Source organism: Eretmochelys imbricata, chromosome 9 (assembly GCF_965152235.1).
Source record: "Eretmochelys imbricata isolate rEreImb1 chromosome 9, rEreImb1.hap1, whole genome shotgun sequence".
Classification (NCBI taxonomy): Eukaryota; Metazoa; Chordata; order Testudines; family Cheloniidae; genus Eretmochelys; species Eretmochelys imbricata.
Genome location: NC_135580.1, coordinates 15,128,920 through 15,147,274, shown reverse-complemented (window position 1 = coordinate 15,147,274; position 18,355 = coordinate 15,128,920). Strand labels below are relative to the sequence as shown.

Here is an 18,355-nt window from a genome sequence, read left to right as displayed (position 1 = left end):
CTCCCCAACAGAAGTTGGTCCAATGAAAGATATTACCGTACCCACCTTGTCTTTCTGATATCCTGGGACCAAGAGGCCTACAACAACACCAAATCATACTGCATGTCCATCAGCCAACACTTCTAACACTGCAATTTTGTCCCAAGAATTGCCTCTTAAGGAAGGCTACTTCCAGGAATAGCTTTCAAAACTTGGCAGCACCCACTGCTGTTTATGGCTTGACCACCACAACCTTCATATAAACAAGATTTCTTTGTCTAAATAAATAAATAAATACAGTGTCTTAAACCTATTAGTATATTCTGTTCAGCCTCACTTTCCAAGCAAAATGATAGGAAATCAGTATAATAAAGAACTAATTAACAGTGGCATAGTATAACCCGTAACAATCAGCGTGGATGAAAAAAAAAGTGGAAAGGATTGGCTCTTAGTGATATCATTGCTCAAAACCCAACTTTCCTTCTTCGGGTCAACAATATATCAACATCTTGGGTTATCGCTTCAGTCAACTGAGCAGGAATTCTATGCAAAAATTCTGCCTTTGTTGTTAATGATATTTGTGTAAAAAACTTTTTGCACAATGAATTGAAAGGGTCATATAATTTTAATTCATTATTAATCCTGTATGCAGCTGTCACACAAGAAGAGCTAAATTCACCAGGCATTGCACAAGCTGTTCTGCCATGGATGTTTTGTATAGTGTATAGATGGAGATATGATTGTCTATTATTTAGATAGTGCTAGCCATGAGCTAGGTGCACCTGTGACATGCAAAACTCTGGAAGATTCTCTATTATACTTACAGCCCTCATTCAGGAAAGCATCACTATTCCGGAAGGGCCCTGAAGCACATGTGTAAGTGCTTTTCTCAGCTAGACTGTATAACAACTTTTAGTGTGTCTCACTATGTGAATGGATTGATTACGGGGTGGGCCTGAAAGTAAAAAATTCAGCTCCAGATTTCTAGCTCCCCAAAATTTGAGGGTATGTGAATGTGGGTCTTTGGTTCAGTCTCCTATGAAGATGGGGGCCATTTCAAAATTCAGATTTCAAATGCCCACAAAACACAGGGGATGCTTAGATCTCACATTTCAGGTTGTGTTCATTTCAAGTTGGTTGTTAAAAGACAGTGGTCATTTGCTACACTATATTATAGATATATATAAACTTGGCATGAAACATTCTCATCTACAATAGCTAAGCATACAGTTCCTGCAGCAGTCCCACCCCTTAGTCATGCTTGTCTATTCTCCTAATTTCAATCCAAAATTCTATCCTACTTGTAACATACAGCTGGTGCTGTCACCATAAATTATTTACATCAGAAGTGTTAAATCAGGACACTAAGTTTTCAGAAAACGTCATCCATTTTACAGAAATGAATCCCCCATCATATTAACCTGTGTGCAGTACTATAAAACTGTGACCCTCATTAGGAATAATTATTTCACAATATGCTCCAGATGCGAATATTGCCAAGGTGAAAGGTGTGGTCAGGGAAGCAAAAACCCACAAGCTCTGCAATTAAAAATATATTATTGAATCAATATACCATGATGGTTCCAGAGGAGCTACTGCGGTCCGAGCAGTACAATCAAATCTCATTTATAGAGCATCTTGTCTTGCAAATGTCTCATGGCACTTTCTGATCTACCATATCTAGTATCACATATCCACAGCATGAGAGGTTAATATGTTAGTCCAGATAAGGGACAGATTCACCCTACTAGTGCAAGGAAATGCAAATTTCTCTGTTCTCTGTTACTGCTGGCTACATCATTATCCTGTCAACCACGCTTGTAACCCAGGGGTCCTCTTCAGCTTTTCTCTCTCCTCTCTTGATTCCTGCAGCCTCCTTTCTTCTGGTCTCTGGATACGTAATCCCACACTTTCAGTCCAGCCAAATGCAGCCCCTCAATTTATACTCCTTTCCTGTTAATCTGACCATTTTGCCCTCAGCCAAATCCCACTCTCACTACACCAATCCCCACCTTCTCTTCATTCAAATCCCACCCAAAGACACAATGGCATTTAACTCTACCACTATACACAAATGTTCACACATCTCAGTGCACCAAACCCAGTCCTAAGGCAACATCGGTGAGAAACAGAAGTAATTGTTTCACTTGGATGGCCAACTCGCCAGAACTGGTGAAAAGCAACCATTTACGGAAGTTATTTTCAAGCAGTATTCAGCATATCAAGCTAAAGTTAGCTGCACAGCCAGCCTCTTACTTCCACAATTCCAGTAACGTGTGGTGGGGTAAACTCCAAAGAGAGTCTTGCTCTGAATGCTGCAGTCAGCATGAGGTATTAGAAACCTGGCAATCTCACGTTCATTATCAACAAGCAAAACCAAAGCCCTCCCCAAAAGCATCCAGAATCTGATTACGCCCACCTATGCCTTTCATTGTCTGCTTCATGGGTATACAGTTTTTCAGCTCTTATATTCATCCTACTCCTGTTCAGCCTTTGAGAGTGTAAAATAACAAATGGGTCTGGTAAGAGCTGTCACTGTCTGCTGTCTGGGTGTGCTGGTGTGAATCTCTAAATGGAAATAAAGTACTTTAATAACACATTTTCTCCAAACTGTCCGCACAGATAAAGTTACCTTCCAATCAGTCCATGAACACTTGCCAACTCAGAGTGCCCACTTCAGCCTGCATCTTCAGCTCTCTTCTCAGAGGAGCCTGTATAAGTATACAGCGATTTGATTTAAAGACTCTTCAGGTAAAAAATGCTTTCACATAACATCCCTACCATTACCACCACCTGCCTGTGCTATTTAATCTGTGCTGTTGATGTCTGGACTTTCTGCATACTTGCCCAGATAGGAGTTCTCCCTACAAATTAAGCTGAATGTCACCATGTTTTCAATCAGTGTTGCTTCCAGTCATGAGATGCCACAGTCACAAATTAAACAATAATCCTCGTGCCCTGTGTAATCCTATTATGCACCTTCCAGACAGTAGCCACCAGCCCAGGTGCTCTAATTAATTGTCCCAGCATGTAAATTCCCAGACACTGGTGACGGGGAGCTTTTCTATGGAAGCACCTTGATTCTAGGAAGAAGCATGGACTCATGCTTGAGCCACTGAACTGAGCCAAAGCAGAGCTGGCTTCATCTCCTGGCTGTGTCAATGACTTCCTGTGTGAACCTGGGCAAGTCACTTAATCTCTCTCTTCACATCCCCATCTGTAACTGTAGGGACAATTACGTTTCCCTGTCTCATAGGGGTATAGTGAAGGTACTTGCCTTAGTATCTGTGAGGCGCTCAGATAATATATTGATAGAGCCATAAAAGTACTTAACATAGTGCAAGGCTCACACACTGACCCTGGCCTCTGTGCAATGGCTTAGGCAGACAGTAACTCAGGCCTATAGAATTAGGTGGGGTTGGTGTTTTGGGGTTCCTTTCACATTACTGAGGTGATTGTGACTAATCTAGCAATTGCCTGCCAGTTCGTAATTGTTGGTGAATCACTACTAAGTGGTGTTTTTGAACATATTGAAAACACGCTCAGAAGTGGGTTGCATGGCTTATAAATGCAGGTAATAAAATATTAGTTAAAATAGATTAGTCACAAGCCATATCTGGGTCCTCCTTATTGTTGGATCCACCCACTGCATTTCTGTGCAACAATCAGGAAAGTTTAGCTGTGGTTCCAGCTTACTAAGTAGGAAAGAAGCTCCTCAACATGCAAGATCTCTAAGCTGTCTATTCAAACTCAACTACCTGCTATCGTATCATAAGCTTGGCATATGGTACTTCTCTGTCTGCCATTACTGTAGTATCTGAGCACCTCAGAATCTTTAATATATTCATCCTCACAACACTCCTGTGAGACAGGGAAGTACAAGTACCCCATTTTGATTTCCAGGAGGCCAGAAACTTTAAGAGACTTGCCCCAGGTCACACAGGAACCTTGTGGCAACAAGGAATTGAACCCATATCTCTGGCTAGTACCCTAAGCACTGGACCATCCTTCCTTTTCTGTATGATGCCTACTGAGGGTCCACTATATGTACCACATCTTAGTTTCTCACTGGTAGTGATACATTTACCCGTCAGTCATACAGGGCAGTGGAAGTTTCAGCTGTAAGTGACGGGTAAGGGTGACTTTTTGTACAATTGTTATTATTTTGTTTATTAATGTTTCCAAGGAAATAGGAAAATAGTTTGTGCTTTTGAATGCCTGACACCTCCAGGTAAATAATTTAATAGCATGTAAAGATGCCAGTTAGAACTAATTATAAATTGACTGATCTGCTTTGGCCCTGAAATGATAGCAAAATATGCTCTGTCCCTTCTGTGATAGGGATTTTGCTTCTGTACAAGTCTGGCTGGGGAAGCACATTCTTTTATGGATTCACACAGAGTATTCTTTGAGGAAAAGCACTGTGTAAGCCAAAGAAGTAACATCAGCTCAAACAAGGAGAAGGGCAGAGTGAGATCCCTTGTGGACAAATAGTTGTGCAGATTTTAGCTCTACCATGGTGATAGCCACTCTAGAAATGCCTGGAAGACAGAAAGATTCAAATTCAGTGATGAAAAGGTAAGGGTATGCCCAAATGGATCATTATCACAGAATCCCACTCCATTCCACTAACCAGATTTGATCCATCGGTAAGTTTCACATCCCTGATCAAAATCTTCTACAGCAATAAAAGACAATAAGCGGCAGTGAAAAAAAAATCAATTTCTTGGCTTTGAGGCCTAAAAATATAATGATTGTACTATAGGGAGAGAAAAACTGCTGATTATGAGGCCTTTCTTCAAGAAAGTTAAATTCAATGTGTACATTTAAGGAATAGCTGTGTTAGTGGAGGATGAAAACTTTACGACTGGAGTATAAGCTCAGCATCTTGATTCTAAGCACTCTGGGGGCAAGGACTATCTTTGTCTCTGCAGCGCTTAGCACAATGTGGCCTTGATCCTTGGATGGGGTTCCTACTGGCTGCCTTAATGATGATGATAATAAAATAACTTAGGGGTCTGATTCAGCTCTGAAAAGCAAAACATTACAGAGGCTGAATTTCCAGCTTCAGCCCATGGGATTTTTCAATTCATAGGGGTCAGACTGTGGCTGGCTTGTTCAAGGGCACAATGAGGAGGGGTTGGGGGAAATAACATGGAGATGCCCTCTCTTCTCTTTCATGCCTGTGCATGAATCAGCTACAATTGCAGTCCCCTGCGTACTCCCTGGGACACAAGACATGCCAAAAGGCACAGGAAGGAACATGGAGAAGGCAGTAAATGGGTGCCTCCTATCCCTCCAAAGCATCTAGTAAAAGTTTACTGTCTGAGGAAAAGAATATATCCAATATATCTCCAAGCATGGTGCAGTGGCTGCACGCCCTAAGAGCTCTAGCAGACACTGTGCTCAATGCCTCCCAAAGTACCCACTGCAGCAGAGGGGGTCTACATGGTCTCCATGAGGGCCAGATGTGCCTAGCAGGCATTCTCTGACCATGCTATTTCAGATTAACCTTCTGTTTTGTGTAGGTGTTGCAGCTGCTTAGGAAATACTCATCTTTGCTTCCTGCCTCATTTTGCATAGAAGGTATGTAATAAGCCACATGATGGAGGGCGATGTTCGATCTTATTGCCTAATTGTAATTATGTCCACTGTACCCTACCACCTTAATTTTCTCTCCCCAAATGTCTGGCCTTCAAGGATGGTGTTGTCGAGAAGGTGGAAAGGGTGTCCCTGCCAAACGCTTGTTTCACAAGGCAACAGCAAGTCACACAGAGGGTTAATCTAAAATCAGAAAGTTCACTTAAAAAAAAAAAAAGACACTAATGCTTGTTTCAGTGTCATAGACGCAGAGCCCATAATGGCCATCTGTGGAATATGGAAATATTCCAGCTCATGAAAAAGACCACTATCGCACTCTTGTGAATTAATCACACTTTATTTGAGGTCTTCACCTCACTCGTGGGATGAATTTCATATCCCAGAGACACACGCTTCTCTGGATATTGTCTGTACTGTGATACTGTGGGATTCTTTCTATGCTATTAAGTAACGGAGTCGTTCTTAGCTTCTTTCATTTCTTGGTTTAATGACTAGGCGAAAAATATTTTCAGGACAACAGAGTGTAATGTGTAAAATTTTAAAAGATGTATGACACAGCATGATGTTTATGAAGTATTTTTACACTTTCTGATGCTGGGAAGATTAATTTAAGATCAGATCTTTTGACCCATTTCCCGCCCCTTCCCCTCCTGCCCCCCCGCCTCCGTACCATGTTTCTTGCAAAGTTATTAACAAATGTCTACAACAATATTTTTTGACATATGTAAGTCTGGGTTTTGTAGAGCTTGTGTAACCCACATGTCTCCTGGGTGTGGTGTTCTGTACCATCTAGTGGCTGGCTGGCTGGCGGGGGGGTGAGGTGGAGAGAGAGAGAGAGAGAGAGAGAGAGAGAGAGAGAGAGAGAGAGAGAGTCTGTGTGCGCGTGCTAAGAGCCAGTTGGCCTTTAGCTCATACGGTAGAGGCTCATGCACTAAGCTCCAGAGATCTCAGGGTCAATCCCGCCTGCCAATGACCGGAATCTGTCAGTGTTACACTTGCTGAAGCGGAAGAGTTATTTCTCATAGCAATCCAGATGTTTCCTTCTGTTCCAACAGATGGACGCCAAAAACTGAAGTAAAAACAACAAGGAGTCCTTGTGGCACTTTAGAGACTAACAAATTTATTTGGGCATAAGCTTTCGTGGGCTAAAACCCACTTCATCAGGTGCATGGAGTGGAACATACAGTAGGGAGGTATAAATAAATCAATTTGTTAGTCTCTAAGGTGCCACAAGTAGTCCTCGTTGTTTTTACAAAAACTAATTTCCCCTTGCTAAATACTCACACCTTCATGTCAACTGTATGAAATGGGCCACCTTGTTTACATTGGCCTCATTAACACTACAAAAGTGACTTCCACTCCTTCTCGTCAACTGTTGAGAATTGCCTACTTCTAACTTAAATTGAATTGGCTCCTTAGCACTGACTCCCCACTTGGTAAGGCAACTCCCATCTTTTCATATGCTGTGTATTTATACCTCCTTATTGTATGTTCCACTCATACATCTGATGAAGTGGGTTTTAGCCCACGAAAGTTTATGCCCAAATAAATTTGTTAGTTCTAAAGTGCCACAAGGACTCCTCGTTGTTTTTGGTGATACAGACTAACACGGCTACCACTCTAAAAACTTCAGTGAATTTACAGCACTTTCCTCTCCACATACTATATTGCCAAGATACAGGGAGTAGTGCCCCAATTTCTTCAGGTGTTCTCCTTGCTAGTGGCAGAAACCACTTAATTCTTAAGCTCTATTGATGAGAGTTCTCCATGGAAGCATTATTTTGTCCTACCCCAGATCAAGTGTAATGCAGCAAAAAATCCTTTCTGGTTATTTTAATGGCTGATAAATAGTACAGAAATGGTGAAAAGCAACTTATTCTTCTCTTGATAACAGCACTTTTATTACATCTGTGGTGATCAATAGCATGCTGTCTAATATACAAGAGTCTCTGAATGAGACAAGAAATTCAATTTTCCTCTTCTCCTAATATTTTTCCTTGATTGATGAAATGTGACATCTTAGATTTTCAAAATCAACATTTACATGTGCAAATATATTATCAGGTTAGTACATAGGACATTCTCTGAGAAATACCAGGATAGTGCTGGCGCGTCTAAAACAGGGACAGAAGAGTGTTGATGCTGTACAAACAAATAGGTAGGTGTGCAAAGGATATTTTAAACAAAATAACTGCTATTATTGTTATTTATTGTTTGTGTTATGGTAGCACTTGATTCCAATGGAACTGCTCATGCACTTAAAGCTTGGCGTATACTTTTCTGGATTAGTGCCTCAGACTCAAAATAAACAAATGTCAGGATAAAACAATAATTTATTTCCTTAAATCTGAATAGTATCTGTGATTGTTTCAAAGTTGGAGACTCACTTGAGATGCCAAGTGTCTTACTTACAATTGCTTTGGGAACCATAAGATTAAATTTCTTGGCCCACGTGCATGAAAACTCTTAACCATAATATTCATTAACTTATCGGCAATCAAGTATAAAACTATAATTAGGCGGGCCAAAAAAGAATGTGAAGAGTAATGAGCAAAAGACACAGAAACTAACAGCATTTTTTTTAAAGTACATCAGAAGCAGGAAGCCTGCCAAACAATCAGTGGGGCCATGGGACAATCGCGGTGCTAAAGCAGCACTCAAGGAAGACAAGGCCATTGTAGATAAGCTAAATGAATTCTTTACATTCTTCACTGCAGAGGATATGAGGGAGATTCCCACACCTGAGTCAGTTTTTTAGATGACAAATCTGAGGAAGTGTCCCGGATTCAGGTGTCAATAGAGGTGGTTTTGGAACAAATTGATAAATTAAATAGTAATAAGTCACTGGGACCAGATGGTATTCACCCAAGAGTTCTGAAGGAACTCAAATATGAAATTGCAGACCTACTAATTGTGGTATGTAACCTATTGCTTAAATCAGCTTCTGTACCAGATGACTGGAGGATAGCTAATGTGACATCCATTTTTTAAAAAAGGCTCCAGATATGATTCTGGCAATTAGAGACCAGTAAGTCTACCTTCAGTATGAGGCAAACTGGTTGAAACTATAGTGAAGAACAGAATTACCAGACACATAGATGAACACAATTTGTTGTGGAAGAGTCCACATGGCTTTTGTAAAGGGAAATCATGCCTCACAACTCTATTAGAATTTTTTAAGGGGGCGGTCAACAAACTTGTGAACAAGGGTGATAAGTGGATATAGTGTACTTGGACTTTCAGAAAGCTTTTGACAAGGTCCCTCAGGAAAGGCTCTTATTCAAAGTAAGCTGTCATGGGATAAGAGGGAAGGTCCTCTCATGGATTGGTAACTGGTTAAAAGACAGGAAACAAAGAGTAGGAATGTATGGTCAGTTTTCAGAATGGAGAGAGGTAAGTAGTGGAGTCCCCCAGGGGTCTGTACTGGGGTCAGTGCTGTTCAACATATTGCTAAATGATCTGGAAAAAGGGGTAAACAGTGATATGGCAAATTTATAGATGATACAGACTTATGCAAGATAGTTAAGTCCAACACAGATTGCAAAGAGTTACAAAGGGATCTTGAATGACTGGGTGCCTGAGCAAAAAATGGCAGATGGAATTCAAAGGGCAACAAAAATGATTAGGGGTATGGAACTGCTTCCGTCTGAGGAGAGATTATTAGGACTGGGACTTTTCAGATTGTAAAAGAGACGACTAAGGGGAGATATGACAAGGGTCTATCAAATAATGGAGAAAGTAAATAAGGAAGTGTAATTTATTCCTTCTCATAACACAAGAACTAGGGGCACCAAATGAAATTAATAGGCAGCAAGTTTAAAACAAACAAAAGGAAGTATTTCTTCACACAATGCACAGTCAACCTGCAGAACTCCTTGCCAGAGGATGTTGTTAGGCCAAGGTTAAAATAGGGTTCAGAAAAGAACTGGATAAGTTCATGGAGGATAGGTCCATCAATGGCTATTAGCCAGGATGGGCAGGGATGCAAAATCATGCTCTGAAGTGTCCCTAGCCTCTGTTGCCAGAAGCTGGGAATGGGCAACAGGGGATGAATCACTTGATGATTACCTGTTCCGTTCATTCCCTCTGAAGCACCTGGCATTGGCCACTGTTGGAAGACAGGATACAGGGTTAGATGAACCATTGGTCTGACCCAGTATGGCCATTCTTGACCCAGAATGGCCATTCTTATGTAATGTTGATAAATACAAAGTAATGCAGATTGGAAAACATAATCTGAACTATACGTACAAAATGAGATAGCTAATTTAGACCCTATTGCCACTCAAGAAAGAGATCTTGGAGTTTGTAACTGGGTGCGACTCACCACTCCAGCACCTCCTCATGGCCGATACGGGCCAGTGTGCCCTGCTCTGGTGGTGCTCCACCTGTCACTTCTACACCTGGACCGAGGTCCCTCCAAGGACCACCGTGTCCTCTTCAGTGACACAGCCCTCTGCTATGCCACACACTGTGCTCCCCCCTTCTGGGGCCGTCTCTGCAATCCCTGTCCAACCACTTCTCTCAGCTGCGACTGCAGTCTGTCTTGCTATTTCCCAGTGGCGAGGGGGGGTGGAGACTCTGTAGAAGGTTGCTGCTTGCTGCACCCCCTCCAACTCCTTGGTAGATTTCCCTAGGCCACTTCCCTGTGGTCCCAGCACCCTCTTTCCCCTCACCTCAGGGCCTCAGCCTGCAGATCCCTGCAGCCCACCAGGAGCTGCCTTTATCTGCCCAAGTCTCTGCCTGCACCCTGTATCCAGGGTGCTTGCTGCCTTCAGCCTGAAAGGCAACCAGTCCATCTCCCTCTTCAAGCTCTAGGATGTGGATGTGGAAAAATTGGAGAGAGTCCAGCGAAGGGCAACAAAAATGATTAGGGGTCTGGAACACATGACTTATGAGGAGAGGCTGAGGGAACTGGGATTGTTTAGTCTACGGAAGAGAAGAATGAGGGGGGATTTGATAGCTGTTTGTAACTACCTGAAAGGTGAATCCAAAGAGGATGGATCTAGACTATTCTCAGTGATGGCAGATGACAGGACAAGGAGTAATGGTCTCAAGTTGCAGTGGGGGAGATTTAGGTCGGATATTGGGAAAAAACTTTTTCACTAGGAGGGTGGTGAAACACTGGAATGCGTTATCTAGGGAGGTGGTGGAATCCCCTTCCTTAGAAGTTTTTAAGGTCAGGCTTGACAAAGCCCTGGCTGGGATGATTTAGTTGGGGATTGGTCCTGCTCTGGGCAGGGGGTTGGACTAGATGATCTCCTGAGGTCCCTTCCAACACTGATATTCTATGATTCTATGAGTGACTGAAGCTGCTCTGCCCTGCTGGGCCGTAATTGGCTGCTCCCCTCAGCCCTTCTCTGATTGGCTGCCTCCTGTGCAGCCTCCCTCAGCTCTATTAACCACTTAGAGCCCAGTGTGGGCAGGTGCCCCATCACAGAGTCAATGTGGATAGTTATCTGAAAACGTCCACTCAATGTGCAGCAGCAGTCAAAAAAGCTAACAGAATTTTAGGACCCATTATGAAAAGTATAGATTATAAGATAGCAAATATCATAATGCCACTACATAAGTCCATAGTATACCCACACCTTAAATATTGCACGTAGTTCTTGTAACCCCATCTCAAAAAAGCCATATTAGAAATGGAAAAGGTACAGAGAAGGGCAACAAAAATGACTAAGGGTATGAAACAGCTTCCATATGTTTAAAAAGACTGGGACCATTCAGCTTGGAAAAGAGAAAGTTAAGGGGGCATATGATAGAGGGATATGATATGATAAAATCATGAATGGTGTGGAGAAAGTAAATAAGGAAGTGTTATTTAGTCCTTCCAAGCGGAAGCAGGGCTCAACCAATTAAATTAATAGGGAGAAGGTTTAAAACAAACAAAAAGAAGTACTTTTCTTCACACAATGCACAGTCAACTTGTGAAACTCATTGCCAAAGGATGTTATGAAGACCAAAACTATAATGGGGTTCAAAAAAAGAATTATGTAAGTTTATGGAGGTTAGGTCTCTCAATAGCTACTAGCCAAGACCGTCAGGGATGGAACCCCATGCTTTTGGTCTCCCTTTGCCTCTGACTGCCAGATGCTAGGACTGGACAACAGGGAATGGATCATGTGATAATAGCCCTGTTTTGTTCATTTCCTCAGAAGCATCTGGCATTGGTCACTGTTGAAGACAGGATACTGGGCTAGATGGTCCATTGGTCTGACCCAGTATGGCTATTCTGATACACTTATATTTTTGCACATAATTATAAAGCATGGAGAAATTTTGTGGACATTTCCAGGAAGAGATGAGTTAAACAACTACAACTTCCAATTACCTTGATTTGCTCAGTAAAGTGCCTAAAATAAGGGTCTAAATATCAGTCCACTGAGATTAGTCCTTAGAAACTGGAAAGCTAGGCCAGATGTCAATAAGCATCACCCTCAAAATAATTTGCTTTTTTAATGACTTCTATGTAGAATTAACATTTTCCTGTCCTCCTTCATGAAGCCATAGTAGAAATCTATGTACTTTTTGATAAAGAGGCTGAGGGAACTGAGATTATTTAGTCTGAAGAAGAGAAGAATGAGGGGGGGATTTGATAGCTGCTTTCAACTACCTGAAAGGGGGTTCCAAAGAGGATGGATCTAGACTGTTCTCAGTGGTACCAGATGACAGAACAAGGAGTAATGGTCTCAAGTTGCAGCGGGGGAGGTTTAGGTTGGATATTAGGAAAAACTTTTTTCACTAGTAGGATGGTGAAGCACTGGAATGGGTTACCTAGGGAGGTGGTAGAATCTCCTTCCTTAGAAGTTTTTAAGGTCAGGCTTGACAAAGCCCTGGCTGGGATGATTTAGTTGGGGATTGGTCCTGCTTTGAGCAGGGGGTTGGACTAGATTATTTCCTGAGGTCCCTTCCAACCCTGATATTCTATGATTCTATGATTCTAAAAGATCATGGCCAAGATGATAGCTCAGTGAAGCTAAAGGGTTTGGTGGGGAGAGGTAGTGGCTGCTGTATGCTTTGCACTTTCAAAAATCAGGCCACTTGTTTCGGAGTCTAAATATGAGTTAGGAGCCTAAGGCTAGGTAAGACTTCTAGCTGACAAATTCTTAATAGCCCTTTATGGGTGAGATTTTGCATCACTTATTGGAAAAAAAGGCAAGACTAACTTGGGCTGTTGCCTTATCTGTGAGGATAGTGGCCATCACTCAATCTTTATAGGGCAACTATATGAACTTCTGGAGACACTACTTTCAAAATGCTATAATATCACTTCTCTTGATGCAGCCTTTGGCTGCAGCATGATATAAGTGTAACAGGCTAATCACTAATGATTAAGAGAGACTGATGACATCATTAAGGTTGATTCTGCACACAAGCAAACAGTTTATCATAGCCTGTTCCCAGCAATTGTAATCCAATTTCTGTTATCTTTCATTGTTTAAAAGAGAGAAAGAGAGCAAGAGAGAGAGAGACTGTACATCAATCTGATAAAGATGTAAAAAAACCTGGTGCTTTTTTGCGATTATGTCGGTTTTATAGCAGCATTATGGAAACACGTCAGGGAAACTAAAATCTGATTACGTCTAATTCCTTACCCATTATGAGATTATTATGAACCATGACTTCTACTGTCACAGTTTGAATTACATGGTTATAATACAAGGGATTTCCAATATATTTAACTGAGACTGGCAGCACCAAAGAAATCTGGGCATAACTTTGCAATGCTGTGGCTTTCTAAAGATTTCACAATTTTTCTCTTCCTTGGGGGGAGGGATAGCTCAGTGGTTTGAGCGTTTGAGCATTGGCCTGCTAAACCCAGGGTTGTGAGTTCAATCCTTGAGGAGGCCATTTAGGGATCTAGGGCAAAAATTGGGGATTGGTCCTGTTTTGAGCAGGGGGTTGGACTAGATGATCTCCTGACGTCCCTTCCAACCCTGATATTCTATGATTCTCTTCCAATAGAATTCACTGTATTCGTATTAAAGCCCTGAGAATTCCTCCTTTTATTCCATTCATCTAGGAAATTATTATAGCATTGGTGAAACTATGGTACCTCACTCACAAACTTGGCCAAGATTTTCAAAAGTGATGAGGGATTTGGGAAACTTTAATTTTGGGAGCCTGATTTTCAGAAAGTGCAGAGCATCCACCCTCTGTTAAGATTAGATTCCTTTAAGGTGCTTGGGCCACTAGGAATACTAGTCACTCAAAATCATCTCTCAATTTTGAAAATCTTAGCCAAGGTCTTACTTCTTTTGTGTCTGGAATAGCTGAGATTTTGCAATCCTCACTGAATCTGAAGCTCTGGTCTCTTAGCTGGCTGAGAAAAATTGGGTTATATCCACAGAGGACTGCTGTCTAGCAAATTGATCCCTGATAATGAGGAGAAAAAGGACCACACATAGCAGCCAGGGGTTACCTTCTCATAGAGTGCTCTAAGGAACATAATAGCAAAACACAACTTCACACAAACTCAGTCTTCCCTACAAAGCACTCTACAGCCTGTCTAATCCCAGCAGAAGATAAGTGACTGGAAGAATGGGATAGAAATCATCAGATTAAAAGTAATAATTTAATAATTTTTTAGTGAAAAAAATAAAGTCTACTGCTGCCTGGCCACCGAAAGAGCTATTTACAGGCATATCTGCTGGAAGGGGAAAACAACTGGGCAGGATCCTTTCCTTTTATGGGACAAGTGTCATCACAAAAATATTGCTTTACTCCTGTCTCCATCTACTGGAAGGCAGATCTGTACCCATTGTCCTGGATGGTATAAGGGAATATAGAATTATTTTCTTCTCACTCACTGTGGTCCATCAGCCTTCAGTTGTTATCTGTACACGTTTCTATTTGCAAGAAATGACAGTGAATCATCTAATATCACAATGGGGTACATGAAAGTAATTTAGATGAACATAAGAATTTTAGAATACAGTAAATGGGAGCATAAGAGGTGGGGGATTTCAGATAATTCAGGTTCACTTTTCTTCTGTAGTTCTAATCCAGTTACAGTGAGTGGAATATGAATCAAAATATATTTTTTTTCAGATATGCATCCAAAGATTTGATTTTTCATTAAAAATATGATGATGCATTTTTAACTAATAAGATGCAAATGCATCAAGGGAAAAAGCGGAGAATGATAATTGGTTTATTTACCTCTGATGTCACATTCCCCCACAAGAAGGACATAACAGTTAGAGCTGGGTGAATTTTTTCAGCTACAACTTTACATGCAGATTGGGGTCAACTGAAACATTTCACAGATTTGTGTCAAATTCACTGAATTGTTTTGTTTGAAAAACAAAGAAAAAATTCCCTCCTCCCTCCTCCTCAAATCAAAACATTTTGTGCTGACATTCTCAAAAGAAAGTGTTTTGATTCTAAACAACTTTTTGTTTTGAATTTTGCTTCAATTTTAAGTTGAAAAAGTCAAAAATGAAAAAAGTGTTTAGTTTGACCCATAATTATTTTTTAATTTGGTTTGGCCACTGAATCAAAATAACTATTGTTCACATAGCCATAATAATAATGATAAGCCTAACACGGATCTGTTCATAAGGCAACAGGAAAAAGTTGGGGTTAAAGATGGGTAGTAAGAGCAACAAACAAGGAGAAACATCAATCTTAGGTACTCATAGGATCCCTATTACTGCAGTATCTGAGTACCTTACAAGCTTTAATGTGTTTGTCCTCACAAACACTACTATGAAGAATGGAAGTACTATTATCCCCATTGTAGAATTGGGGAACGGAAGCACAGAGAGAATGACTTGCTCAAGGCCACATTGTGGCAAAGTAGGGACTTGAACCCAAGTCTTTGGAGTGGCTCATGCCCTAACCACTAATCCATCCTTGCTCTCTGTAGGATACAGGAGTATGATAGAGGAACAATGCATTTATCCTAGCAGTTGAATTTTTCCCCTCATAGAGTATATTCCAGTACATTAGGGTTCAGTTAACACCACAAATCACTTGAGCTTTGTTGCGTTTATTATAATGCCTCACAAACCCCAGGATTTATGTATACCCCTTCGTTTGCAGATTTGGCCTGAAATCACATCTCAAGATTCTGATGAAACCATAAACACACTTGAGTTTTGTGACCATTGCTCATTATGATGTTGTCAGAACCACTCAGTGCAATCATAGACTTGCACTTCATAGTTTTCTACCATTAATCTATACTACTTTAATCCCATACCTCAAGTGCTGTTCTGAACTGCCCTGCTGCTACTGCATACTTCTTTTGTCTATAGCAAGTGCTGGCATCTTTTAAGGCTACCTGAAGCCATTTGTCAATCTGTGGCAGAAAGCTGAAATTAGGTGCACTCAGAGTGTCTACTATTTCAACATCTCGACACATTGATTGTGTGCTGGTAGACGCCATGGACCCAACGAACTCATATGTAATATCCTCCTCATCAATGTAGACCAACTTTATTTCCACATCCATTAGACTTTTCAGAGGAATATGAGGCCGAGGCATTGTGGCTAACTGATTATCAAGCTCTAACATTCTTGCGTCTTTTTTCACAGCTGGCTTTTCTTCACTTTCTAATTTCCGTTTAAGTCCTGCTCTGTCTAAATCATTACTTTGTTTTTCTTTGCCATTCTTTGCCATTCTTATTCTCTCCATTACATTTTCTACTGCTGTTTCCCCAGGGGTTTTTTTCACCTCTTGCAGTGCTTCCGGAATATCATTCAGTTTATTGGCTGCTACGGTTGGCTCCCTACTAGTGTTTGCTTTTGGGGAGGTTTCATTTTGGCACCCCTTGTTTATGATGTTCCCAAAACCTGTGTTGCTTGTTGACTCCATGACTCACTGAAGAAAGCAGAATGTCCTATGAGAAAATGTGGAAAGGTTTATAATTCTAAACTGCTGCAAAGTAAACAATGCAAGTAAGTGTTTTATTCAGCACATCTACTCCTGGCAGCATTACCAGTCAACATTCACCAGCAGTTAGCACATAGTTTATCATAGACTGCATAGTTATTCTGTGCAAATGGCAATAAATAAGGTGTCAGATACTGTCTGGTAGCTGTTGGCAAAGGATATCTTTTTAATGGTGACATCAGTGACTCTGTATCTTACATAGATGACATGCAAAAAACTGCAGCTTTCATAGATACTTATTTAGGGCTCACAGAAACAAAAATACTAAGGACTAGAGTGCAGTTAGGGCTGTATCTTTATGACAAAATCTAGTCCTAAACTGTTATTAGTAAATACAGAGTCCTAGGACTTAACCTTCAGCCCCTTCAGTGGGAGCTACTGGTGCAACAGGAATGGAAGAGTCAGGCCCTTCATCTCAGAAAGAATAATCTGTGGCTGATTGACCCACAATGCACGCTTTCATAGACTGCCCAAAGTCATCTCAAGAGAAAACCATTGACTGATTTTCAGGCATTGAGGTAATGAGAGCTGTGGGATGTTTGACAAAAATCAGACAGCAGAGGGCATTAAAGCGGGAGTCCTAACTGCACATTTCCAAGATGAATCCTAATGTGAGCCAAGTCTGAGATCATTCACATCTGGGCTGATGGTTCAGGCCCATCTCATGTATAGAGACTCCACAGGTTACCCTGAGTTTTGAGGCACGTATTGCTGTTAAAAAACATAAAAGCTGAAGGGCCCAATTCTCTACTCTATTTTGATGGAGTTATAGAGGCATCAACCTAGCGTAACAGAATGCAGAATCAGGCTCAATCTTCATCTCTGCATTACTTTTCTCAGAAAGAGACAGGTGGCCTGAACCATATTACAAAGCTGACTGTTAGCTTGCATAATAGACTTCAGATTCAATTTTTTCCCCCATTCACAGCTGCCTCTTCTGAACTCAGTCTAGAAGTGTGGGAGACAGAAGAAATGTTTTTTTTTTCATTTTTCAATTTATTATGAGAACCTTAATTGTGAAAGGTTTAATGGCGACTGTCTTTCAGAATGGCTTGTTAAACAGAAAGGTTTGGCCTCTAACCTTGCATTAAACAATCTTCTACACATTTAAAGTGCTTAAATACAAGTACAGATTGCACAAATGATAGTTACAAAACCGATGCAATGATTTCTTTGGCAAAACCAGATTTTAAAATATTACACATAGCAAATTTTTTCGCCTTTGGTAAAGGTCTCCAGCGAGTACTGTGGGGCTTATTGCAGGCACCGGAAGTATGTCTGTGGACACCATTGCACAGTGATACATCAGATTCACTGTTTAGGGCAATGGGCATTTGACAGCGGGAGAGGAAAAGAAAAAGAGAGAAGAGAGCGGAGAAAACAGGTGGAGGCATTGTAGGCCACATGAGACCATGTTTTTTGTCAGTCAGAGTCTAAAACAGAGGTTCCAAACCTTTGTCATGTTGCGACCCGCCCCTAACCACACTAGGCCTCCTCTCATCTAGCTGGGATCTAACTGGGACCCCTCTCCCATTTCACCGTATTGGAATAGCAAGGTAGTCACAACCCGCAGACATTGGTTCCCAACCTCCAGGTTGAGAAATCTGTTCTAGAAGAACTGCCTCCAGAAAAGCATTTTCAGGCCTCTACGAATACTATAGAGCAATATGTTAGAGCCTGATTTAAGGGGATTTCAAAGGCCCTCTGCTGTGATGCACTGAGCACCCACAACTCCCATTGACTTGAGTTGGAGTTGAAAACACTCAGCACAACCCCAGCTGGATGCCAAAGTGACCATATTTATAGCAAGCTTTTGGAACGGCAGCTTCAAGCGGCTGAAGGAAGCTACCCTTGAAATAGGCATCAATTTTG

General features: G+C 41.3%; 1 protein-coding gene across 1 annotated transcript in view; it reads right to left on the bottom strand.

The window, feature by feature from the left end:
* Window positions 1-16,405, bottom strand: part of SPATA16 (spermatogenesis associated 16) — a 117,116-nt gene extending 100,711 nt beyond the window's left edge. The window contains exon 1 of the mRNA XM_077827197.1: window positions 15,791-16,405. Coding sequence (XP_077683323.1) covers window positions 15,791-16,405 — 615 coding nt within the window. The remainder of the gene's footprint in view (window positions 1-15,790) is intronic.
* Between the last annotated feature and the right edge of the window lie 1,950 nt (window positions 16,406-18,355).